This window comes from Cebus imitator, unplaced genomic scaffold, assembly GCF_001604975.1.
Source record: "Cebus imitator isolate Cc_AM_T3 unplaced genomic scaffold, Cebus_imitator-1.0 Scaffold136, whole genome shotgun sequence".
Lineage (NCBI taxonomy): Eukaryota > Metazoa > Chordata > Mammalia > Primates > Cebidae > Cebus > Cebus imitator.
In genome coordinates, this window is record NW_016107451.1 from 1,038,570 (window position 1) to 1,049,430 (window position 10,861).

A 10,861-nucleotide genomic window follows, 5' to 3' on the forward strand; every position below is an offset into this window, starting at 1 on the left:
GGAGCCGTGGCTGAGCCAAGCAGAGGAGCTTATGTTCTGCCCCTGGGAGCTTCCTGGAAGGGTACCTCCCGAGTGAGGGTAGGCAGGACTGCAGAGGCCTTGTTGGGAAGTGTGGTTCCGTGCTGCAGGGCCCCACCCTGGCCTCACAACTGGCTTTCTCAGCACAGACACATTTTGGCTTTGGCCCTGCTAGTCCTTCCACCCCCGACTTCACCCCAAACAGCCGACAGGGACCCGTTGCCATCCTGGGGACCGCCCCTATCAGAATTACATCAGCAATGGCTGGTGTAATCAAACCTCATTTGTCAGTGTGAATTCTTAGCAGATTAACTTGTCAGATTCACAGAGAAACCGTCACTAAATGTTTATGTGTAAACGATGTTGAATTTTAAAATCATGTGGATTATGGCGGATGGGGCCTGACAAGATGACAGCCTCTGGTTTCTAACAAAGTGAAGTTACCAGTGTCAAAACAGAGGATGTTTATTGTTAAAAATGTCTCAAAGTATCCACAGAAACCTCTGCAGACCCCTGCCAGCAACATCGGGCCTTGGTTGGCTGACCTAAGGCCTGGGACGCTCCTGGTCTGAGGCCCAGGGCAGGAATGGTGGGGCCGCAACAGATGCAGCCAGCCAGCTGGGAACCCCCCTGAGGCCTGCATAGCACCACCCCGGCCCACACTCACCTGCAGAGGGCCCTGCCCAGCCAGCTGAATAGGTTCTGAGCATCCCCTTCCCCAGGGCCACCTTCCTCTCCCCTCTGCCCACCACAGCCCCTTGCTTCCCTTCACGTTCCCTTCCTCTTGTCCTCTTCCTCTTACCACCAGCCCCACAAACCTCTCCCTCCTGAATCCTCCCCAGGCTGAAAGCCAGTTCTCAGCCTCCCTGCCTGGAGCTGGCAAGCCTGAAACTGCTCAGGTCAGACATGGATGTTTGCAGTCCCCATCCCCGCCAGCCCACGCAGTCAGTGAGCACCACAGGGCACTTCCTGTGCCCTGCTGTCTGCTGGACCTCCGTCAGGAGGGGCCCCGCCTGGGACTGAGGAACGGACCCGCCACCCAGGCAGGCATGCCAGGGGTAGGAATGTCACTTGTGTGAGTGCTTGTCCCTGGCTTCAGTTCTCTCCAATGTGTTAAAGATTAGGGAGTTAAGGGAAAGAGAGGTAGTGGGGAGATTGAGCTAAAAAAAAAAGAAGTCATCTAAAAAGAATGAAAGCTGTCTGTGCCGCTATGGAAAGGTATTTTAAGTATATAAACTCTGAGAAAGTGTGGCTAACATGATCACGATGATGTAGGAAAAAAGGCTTACATGTACAAGTGTATGTATTTGTAAATATGCATAAAGAAACCTGGGAGGATATACAGATCTTCCTCTGGGGCGAGACAGAGCTGGGGTAGTCATCGTAATTCGGCTCTGCCCTTTTCCTCTCCTGTACTGTTAGAGACTTTTGCCTGCACACATGGATTCCTTTTACTTAGCAGGGGCAGTCAGTTGGCCGAAGCCTTGGTATACCCTTGGCACAATTCTGCGAAGACCCTCACCCCCTTCTCTCCTCAGGGCTCCCTTGAGCTAACCCCTCTCCCCACATCCGGAAAACCCTGGATACATTTTCTGTTCCATCTTTTGTCTTCTACCTCTGGATGCCTAAAGCATCAGCCTGCTGGCTTTCAGAGGGAGAGGACTTGTTAAAAAAAAAAAAAAAGTGGGGGTTTGCTTTGGACTTTCCAAAAAAAAAAAAAAAGTGGGGGTTGGGGAGCGTGGTGTTGTGATCCAGAGCCAGCCATGTGGTAAGAAGAACTAGAAAGCAAGGGGCTGCTTCTGCTCCCTCAGGTCAGGGTGCTGCAAGACAGGTCTTGAGGCTGGTGGGTTTGGGCCGCCCTCAGGAACTAGGTAGAAGAGTCCTGCGTGGGAGGCAGGAGTCAAAGCAGAAGCGCGGTGCAGCCCTCTCTACACCAGTGGGGGAGGGGCCCCTGAGGCTGAGAGCCCAGGTGGAAGAAAGGACTTGTGGAAGGGCCAAGAAATGGCTGGTGTGGCACCCCCACCCTCGGACCACATTCTCCAGGGTGAGGAGAGCAGCCCGTGCCCCTGCCTCCTGTCCTCAGTGACAGCCTTCCACTCTCTCGCGCCCACAGAGGAGCCCATCCGGCTGCTGCGGGAGGTGGTGCTGTTGACGGATGACCGGAACCTGCGTGTGAAGGCGCTCACAAGGAATGTACCTGTACGGGACATCCCAGCCTTCCTCACATGGGCCCAGGTGGGCTGAGGGAGCCACACTGGGGCCCACCCCTGTGGAACCATTCCTGAAAGGCCACCAGGCGCCCAGTGTAGCACAGAAGATGCCCACGTGCCTGAGCCACCAATCCACCCAGACAATAAACCATCCTCTTCCAACCCACGCCGTGGCCATGCTGTGGGGGAGCTGCTCCTCACAGAGCCCCTCCCAAGGATTGGGCGGAAGCTGCTGGGACCCTCCTGGGCTGCCAAGATTTAGCAGGGAGGTGACTGGCTGCAGCAACAGCAGCTGGGCAAGCCAGATAGGCCGCCCGTGCCCTCAGCCTTTCTCCCTCCCCTGCCTCATCCTAAGGCTGGTGGGGGGCCTTCTGGCCTGGAACGCAGCCACTTTCTCCAGTGGAGACAGGGCAAGGGTTTTCGAGTTTTCATCAGATGCAGTGGAATCACAGGTCCCTTTCCTCTTCAGAACCTCTGTCCTGAATGTTCAAGAGGCTTTGGTTATGTCAGGAAGCAAGTGCCTAGGGTGTGTCTCTCCATCTCCCTGGGCCTGGACTTGCCCATGGACCCCAGTGGCTTCTGGACACCGTCTCCCTAACACCAGCCCTGGGTCCTCACCTGTTCTACCATCCACCCCAGGCATAACACACACCCATTCTGCTGCTCTTCTTCCTGCCCTTATCCATCTGGGTCCCTCAAACTTTGCCATTGGTTTCCCCTTGGACAGTCATGGGTCTAGAGGAAAGGGACATCTGGTCCCAGGCCCGTGCTCCCTGGGTGGCCTCCACCTGCACCCTCTCTCCTCGCTGGCCTTCCTTCACTCTAGCTTCCTCTTCAGGAAATGTCCTGACTTCTTGGCTCCCCTCACACTCCTCCCCTCCTAGCTGAGCCTTCTGGCCTCCCTGATCCCTTTTATTTCTTCTCCTCAGTTCCTCCCATAGGGGTTCTCACTCTGAACCTTCTCTACTCCCCGTGGCAGGAACCTAGTACAGCTTTCTCACCCAGGGCCTTCCACCCTCGGCTCCTGTGCTAGGAGAACCTTCCCAGGTGTGGGCAGCCCAGCCTGAGACCTTCCAGTGCCTGGGGTAACATCACCACCTGGAGTTGCCACCTGGTTTCTAGCTTTGCCCTCACTTCCCAGAACAGACGCAGGGGCCCTCTCCTTGCCCCTTTAGCTGGTCCCTCAGTGAGGAGGCTTCCTTACCAGGAATGAGTTCCTCCAACCCAAGGCCAGAGATAAGGATGACTTAGGCAAGACAGGGCTTTAGGTGGAGCCAGGGGCAAATCTTAATGGGACCAGAGCCCAGGGCCAGACTGCACAGCTCTGCCCTCCCTGAGGCCCAGGACTATGCCAGAGCAGAGGCACTGTGCTGGGAACCCAAGGCCAATAGTTTGGGGGGGTGAGTCCCCTAGAATCTCAGAAGGTGGGGTACAGGGAGTACAGGGTCCCTGGCTTCTCCTTTAAGATCCTCTCCCCAGCCCAGAGGTGGATGACTGGGGGTTGGGAGGGAGACCCATCTCTCCTTGCTGTCCCGTTTGCAGCACTGGTTTTGTTTCCTTAATAAATTTTTAGTTATGAAATATACCTGACCTCTTGCTGACCTGTTTCTGGGATGGGAAGGGGAGGCAGGCCCATGCCTCTGTACCTGTGTGAGGGTGGCCCTTTCTGGTTCCTCCACCCAGCGGGTTCTGCCACCCAGGTCCTTGTGCAAGGGCAGAAGAGAGCGGGGGTCGGGGTCCTTGGTTACTGCTTTATTGCTGTTTGGTTCGAGTATAGAAAATGGAAGCGGCTCTGGAAGAGCCTGTGTACAAGGTAGGAAATATACAAACTAAGAGGAGGGAGCTAAAGAGACCGCATTCCAGCCCAGCCCAGCCTGGGCTCGGGATGGGGGGCCGCCGGGGCGCATGCAATAAATATGGTCCGGGGCCCCAGGGAAGGGAGGGGGCACCGTGGGAGTGGGTGAGCTGGTAGGCCAGGGCTCTTAAACCTCCGACTCCAGAACTCCCCGCCCTCGGTGGTCGAGGAAGGAAGGGTTGGCCCTGGGGCTAGTGCCACTTGTGCAAAATGAGGAACTTCACATTATCAGTCCCGGGGTGGGGGGGGGAGCGGGGTGCGGGGGGGCCCTCCGGCCGGCTCAGTCCCCTCCCCACTCCCCAGCTCTGCCCGACGCTCCGACCCCAGCGGGGAGATTCACAGTGAGAATGGGTGTGGTCGCAAGGGCCGGAGGTAGGGCCAGGAGTGCCCCAAAAGTGACACCCCTCCCCCTAAGAGCAGCGCGGAGCCAGGGGAGGGGGCCAACGAACCACAGGAAGAGGCGGGGAGGGGCCTGGGGTCTCCTTTGGTCAAAGCTGATATCAAAAATATAGATTTCCCTTACCCCGTCCCACCCCCGTCCCGGGGTTTCCACCCCCCCCCCGACCCCCGAGCTAAGGCACAAAGCAGTGAGGCCAGGTGAGGCCGCCGAGAGGTGGGGCCGCCACTGCGGAGACGCAGCCGCGGTGGCTGGGGCTGTCCCGGGCGCGGTTGGCCTGCGCGCCGCCCCCGCCGTGCAGGCCCGGGCCGCGCAGCAGCGACTGGGCAGGCGGGCGAGGGGCGCACTAGGTGGGAGAGAAACGGTCGATGGTCCGGCCGTCGGGCCCGGCCGCCAGGTGGGCGCCCTGGCTCAGCACCTCGGCCGCCTTGTCAGGGCTGAGGCCCAGCTCGGCCGTGAACTTGGCCAGTGGGTAGAGGCTCTCCAGCGCCACCTTGGGGTCGTGCAGGAAGTGCGTGGTCTGCGCCAGCAGCTCGGCCGCAGCCGCCTTGTCCTGCTGCTTCAGGCTCAGCTGCTCGGCCGTGAGGCGGGCCACGGCGAAGACGCCCTCGGGGAAGTCGAGTTTGCCCTTGCCGTCTGGGCCGGGGACGCCGGGGAGCCCCCCCAAGCCCGCCAGCGCCCCGGCCGCGCCGGCCGCGCCCCCCACGGCGTGCATCTTCATGTGGCTGATGAGGTTGCGTTGCTGCGCGAACTTGCCGCCGCACACCTGGCACTCGTAGGGCTTCTCGCCGGAGTGGATGCGCATGTGCTCGGTGAGGCGGTACTGGCGCGTGAACCGCATGCCACACGCGTCGCACGCGAAGGGCTTGAGACCCAGGTGGCTGCGCATGTGGCGCGTCATCGTCCCACGCTGCGTGAACTTCTTCCCGCAGATGGTGCACGGGTAGGGCCGGGTCAGCCAGTGCGTCTTCTCGTGCTGCCGCAGCGTGGCTGGATCCTTGTAGCTCTTGTCGCACGACGCGCAGCGGTAGGGCCGCAGCAGCTCTCCCAGGCCCCCGGGACCCCCGGCGACCTTGTCCCCGCCGCCTCCGAAAGGGGGACCGAGGCCGGCGGCTCCCGCGGCCACTTCGGCCGCCTCGGCCCTGCCATACAGCGCCTCCTCCTCCTCCACGTGCGCCTCCACGTGCGCGTTCAGCTGCTCCGAGCTGGGGAAGCCCTTGCCGCACGGGATGCACACGTACAGGTTGTCGCCGAAGCTCTCGGGCTCGCCGTAGGCCAGGTGCGGGCAGGGGTAGCCCTCGAGGTGGCCGCCGGGCGGGCTGGGGTCCTCGCTGCTGCCGGTCTCCTCGCTGCTGCTCTTATAGTCGTCGCCGTCGCCGCCCGCGCCAGGCCCGTCCAGGCTGCCTGGGTAGCGCGGCGGCGGCGCCAGGCCGAGCGGGGGTCCCCCGGGCGAGACGGCCGCGTCCCCACCGCGCTCTTCGCAGCGCTCGCTGGGGGAGCCACGCTCCCGGCCCAGCTCGTCGCCATAGTTACCCAGGCCCGGCTCGTGCTTCATCCAGCGGTAGAGGAGACTCGTCCCGTCGGGGCGGCCGGGGGGCTCGGGTCCCGGGCTGCCGCTGCCGCCGCGAAACGGATCCGAGGGCGGCGCGGCCTCCTCCAGCTTCTGGAAAGGCAGCGGCAGCGGCGGCAGCACGAGCGGCGGCTCCTTGTAGGCGGCGGGGCCGGCGCTGGGAGGGCTGTCCGGGCGCGGGGGCAGCTCGCGCTCAGCCAGCGGCCGCTCTGGCGCCGCGGAGCCCGGGGGGCTCTTTTTGGACAGGTCCAGGCCGCACAGAGGGGAGCAGCGGCGCTCCGAGACGCAGAGGGCGGCGGCTGGGCCGGGCCCCGAGGCATACAGCTCGGCGCAGTGCGTGTTGACGGCGGCCTCGGGGCCTGGGGGCGGCTCCGCGGCGGGCGGCGGAGGCCCAGCCGGGGACGGGTAGCATGTCTGGATGACCGGCGTGGCGGCCCGCAGGCCCCGGCCCGGCCGGCCGTAGGGCGCGTAGCCGCCGCCGCCGCCGCCGCCGCCCCGCAGGTGGCAGTACTTGCCGTGGCGCTTGAGGCGCTTCTTGCACAGAGCCACGAGGTCAGGGATCTGCAGGTAGCTGGCGGCGGCCAGCACGGCGCCCAGGCTCGGCTCGGCCCCCGGGGCCACGGCCGCCGCCGCTGCCGCCTCCGCGCCGTCAGCCAGGCGGCCCGTGTAGATGAAGTCCAGCACCAGGCGGAACACGGCCGGGCTCACCATGTCATGGTCCAGGTTGAGCAGGTTGTCGTGCACCACCAGGGACTTGAGGTAGGCGCTGCTGGCGGCCAGCACGTTCTTGTGCGCGCGGAAGAGGGCGTTCTGCACCACGATGATCACGTCGCACAAGAAGCCCTTGGTGCGCTGGCTGTTGAGCTGCAGCAGCAGCTGCCGGGAGTGTCCGGGCGCCTCCATCGTGTCCAGCATCGTCTGCCCAGCACACTCTCCTGCGGGGACACACACCGGCCGGTGAGAGCTTGCGGCGCTGGCCGCCTGGCCCCAGCCCGGCACGTCTCTCTCCACTTCCCCTTCCTCAGCTGAGCGGGGGCATCAGCACTGCGGCCTGGGCACCGGCGAGGACCCGCCGCCCTCTGCAGTGGGGCCCAGGCCTGCCCGCCCGGACCGGGAGAAAGAGCGGGACCAGAGCGACCGCCGGCGGAGGGCGGAGGGCGGAGGGGAGGCCAGGCCGGCCTGCACGCCCCAGGCCCAGACGCCGCGGGGCACCCGGCTGGGCGCTGGGGCTTCCCAGGAGACAACTGTTCGGGCGAAGTGACCCTCTGTGAGACAGTTACCCGATTTAAGTAAAATGTCCGCTTCGGGAAAAGTCATTCAGGGCGGAGAAGTTTGCCCAAGTAGGGAGAAAGGGAGCCGGGCAGCGAGCGCCTCCCGCCTCGCCTCGGGAGAAGTTGCCCCAGTTGGGGGAAGTGATACGGAGGAGGGGAGCGCGATGCCCGCCCTGGCGCCGCCCTAGCCAGGGTCTGTCAACCCTCGGTCGGGGCCCGGGCAGAGGCCGCGCAGGGAGCGGAGGCAGCGGCTGCCGCGGCGGGCAGAGCGCGAAGGCCCGGCCCGGCGCGGGGAGGGCGTTATATCGGGGCAGGAGGCTGAGGCAGGAAGCAGGTGGGGGGGAGGGGGGAGCCACGCAGTTCCCAGGGGAGGGAGGGGGCAGCGCCCCGGGCGGGCACTGCGCACAGCCGGCTGCGGCCCTGACCCGGGCCTGCGCCCCACCCGCGTCCCGGCCTCGGCCTGGGCCCTACACGCGCGGGCCGGGCGCCTCCCTCCGCGGCTCCCCCGGCCCCTTCTCCCCCGGAACTCCGCCACCCCAAACTTGGGGAAAAGTTTTCCAACTGCAGACAAGGCGGGAGGAGCGCGCCGGCCCCAGGCCCCCGGCTCGCAGCTCTTCCACGCGGCCCCCAATTCCGGCGGCAGATCCCGGGGCCGAGCCCCGAGTCCCCTGCCCGCGGCTCGCTCGCCCCCCCGACCCGGTTCCCCTCTTGGCCAGCGGGGCTCCGGGCCCGTTACCTGCGGCCCCGGCGGGCCGGGATCCCCTCCCCGCGGCGATGGCAGCTCCTAGCCGGTGCCCCACCCGCCGCTGCCAGGCCCCGAGCTGTGCCAGGGCAGCGCCCCTGCCAGCCCCGCCCGCCAGCTCCCCTTCCCTTCCCCTCGCCTCTGCAGCCCATGTGCGGGCAGAGCCGGCCCCGGGCCGCTGACCCCGCCGTGAACCCGGAGCCGAGCGGCGGCCCGGCGATCCCGAGTCCGACAGGGACGACACCCGGAGCCCTGAGCGCTAGCCGCCAGCCCGCGATGGGGCGCCCGCGCCAGAGGATGCGCCCGAGGCGGCCGACGCGCGAGGACCGGGCTGTCCCGGGCCCCCAGTCCCTCCCGGTCCCCGGCTCGAGGACCCACCTGGGGGGCATGTCGAAAGCCCCGGGCCCGGCTGCCGGCGGATCCAGGGGGGACGTGGCTGCTCTGCCCTCCGCCCGCCGGGCCCCCGGTCGGTCTGTCCTGCTGGTCCGTCCTCCCCGCGTCCTGGTCGCGTCTCAGCCCCGCCGCGCTTTCCGCACACTCTTATCTGGAGCGGCCCGGGCCGGCGAGCGCTGCTGCGGCTATGGCGCCACCTCGCGGGCGCACGGGGCTCTGCGGGCCAGGCCACGGCCTTCCTCCCGCGCACCTGGGCTGGAGGCGCACAGATGCTAAGCGACCGGGAGGGACCCACCCCGCCCACCGCGCCCCAGCCGCAGGCACGCCCTCCCACACGTGCCCACCTGGCATCCCGACCCCGGACACGTGAGCCTCGGAAACGCTGGGCTTTGAGCTGAGCGCTCCCATGTACGTATTTGTATATACACAGCCCCAGTTCGGAAAAGCCCTGCCCGCAAGGACAAGACTCTGGTGGGAGGGGAGAGGTTATCCTAAGCAGGAGTAGCCAGGCTCTCCGGGAACTCTCCGAGGACGTTACCGTACGGTACTGTCCATTTGGACGCACGGCCCAACACACCCACCCTCACTCAGGCGCACGGACTCGGCGTGCGCGGCATGAACCGGCTTGTCCCAGCCCTCTCCAAGCACTGTCACTCCAGGCATGTTTCCAGACCCACACCTGCCCCTCCCCGGAGCCCTGGCGCTCTGGATACTCCTGGGGCAGCCACGTAGGGCCCTCTGGGAACATGGGCAGAGGTGTTACCCACACAGCCCGCCCTGAACTTGCGGGTCTCCTAAAGGAGTCCACAACGAGCCATCACGGCGACTGGAAAATAGCTGGAAAGCGCCTGTGGTGGGGGAGCGCAGAAGTAACCCCGGGGCCCTAAAATCCCGACCTACGCCGTTGTGTAGAATCCCGCATGGACTTTTCCTCCAACCCACCCGCCCGAAGGAAACGACAGGTGTGCCTGCGGCTGGGATCCCGCAAGGTCCCGCGCCCCACGTGAAGGTCAGGTGTGTAGGTGACGCGTCTTCTAGGAAGAAGGGGACCCCGCACTAGTGCGCGGCTGCCGGCACTACTATCCGGAAGTGGCCCCGTGCGGCCTCGCAGCGCACCCAGCCTCTTGCGAACGCCGGATCTCCGCGGCCCACGCTCCGCCTCCGCCCCACACCTCCTGACCCCCGCCCACACGCGGCGTGGAGCGGGGGGGGGGCTCCCCGAGAACTCTGACGCTTCCGATTGGCTGCGCCTCCCTCTGCCGTGGAGCGCTAGGGGCTGGGACGCAGCGTTTCCATGGCAACCGATGAGGTGCGCCCGGCTCCAGTCCCTCCGAGGCCTTGGAGAGCTTAGCAACCGCGCTCGCCGCCCCCCCGCGCTGTCCTCTGGCCCCCACAGCCCCGCCAGAGGTACCGGCTGAGTCACCGGGCGAGGGGCAGCCGGCGCGACGTAGCGCCCCCCGAGCGACACAGCCGGCGGCCTCTCCCCCCACAGGCTCAGCATCTGTGCGCCTCCAGCCCAGGCCTCGGGCGCCCCCCGGAGGCTCCAGTTGCTGCGCGGGCGACCACACGGCCTCGGTGCCCAGCGGAGGCTTCGGTCCTTACAAGTTCGCCTGATTCCCGCCGCCCGAGTCCGCCCCTCTCTCTGCTTCCCCCCGGGGTTCTGGATCCATCTTACCCACGCCCTCTCCAGTGTCTCCCCATAGCATCCTCACTGGAGAATGAGTGAGGAAAACGGAGGCCTCCGGAGCTGATGGTCTCTAGGGCAGACGAATCCCCCCGACATCTGGCCGAGGGACGTGCTGCGGCCTGAGATGGAAGTTACAGAGTGTTGAGGAGAGGTGGAGAGGCTCCTTAGAAGTGCTCCTAGAGCTGGGCTTTGACGGATGAATAGGAGTTCTCCCACTGAGCAGGAAGGCATTTGTAAATAATGGAACCCCGGGACAAAGGCTAGCGGCCAGAAAAAGGGAGCTCGAGGAGGCCAAATCCCAGAGCATGCAGGGCCTCTGACCCCATCTCCTTTTATCTTTTCTCCTTTTGATACAGTCAGATGCCCCCCTTCCAAAGAGCCCCTTCGCCCCATGTGTCTTGTGCAGTGGAGTCTGTGCATTGCTGACCTGCCCCAGGGGTCTGCTGGGCCCACAGTCTTTATTCTTCAGCGTTTCCCCTCATCCGCTGCCCAAGTTAACTTACTGCCCTTACCCCTCCCACCCGATTCTCAAGCCCTCATTCCATTGGTGAGGGAGGATCTCACAGCCCTGCCCCAGCCCAGGCAGTGTGAGGGCCTCCTTGCCCTCCCATGGACTTCACTCTTCCCCCTTCTCTCCCTGCCCTGCTTTTCCGGCCGTGCCCTGCGCAGCCCCTCCCCATGCTGGCCCAGCTCCTCGTATGAACGCCCTTCCCCCCCC

At 65.0% G+C, this 10,861-nt stretch overlaps 2 protein-coding genes across 4 annotated transcripts in view; one reads left to right on the plus strand and one right to left on the minus strand.

The window, feature by feature from the left end:
* SMG6 (SMG6 nonsense mediated mRNA decay factor) overlaps positions 1-3,813 on the plus strand; it is a 241,390-nt gene extending 237,577 nt beyond the window's left edge. For 2 of the 3 annotated variants that reach the window (XM_017541631.2, XM_017541630.2), the window contains exon 19: positions 2,132-2,278. In XM_017541631.2, the coding sequence (XP_017397120.1) occupies positions 2,132-2,262 (131 nt within the window). In that variant the 3' untranslated portion in view covers positions 2,263-2,278. Of the gene's footprint in view, positions 1-2,131 lie in introns of all 3 variants that reach the window. The other variant, XM_017541629.2, reaches the window with a different exon arrangement.
* Positions 3,429-9,549, minus strand: HIC1 (HIC ZBTB transcriptional repressor 1). Its single transcript, XM_017541636.2, has 2 exons — positions 8,442-9,549; positions 3,429-6,985 (listed from the first exon to the last, which is right to left on the minus strand). The coding sequence occupies exon 2, from the start codon at positions 6,963-6,965 to the stop codon at positions 4,827-4,829; it is 2,139 nt and encodes a 712-aa protein (XP_017397125.1). The 5' UTR covers positions 6,966-6,985; positions 8,442-9,549; the 3' UTR covers positions 3,429-4,826.
* Positions 9,550-10,861: the final 1,312 nt, after the last annotated feature.

What these genes read in the sequence shown, in the direction of transcription:
- HIC1 (XM_017541636.2), bottom strand. Translation starts at nt 6,965, where the DNA reads ATGCTGGACACGATGGAGGCGCCCGGACACTCCCGGCAGCTGCTGCTG.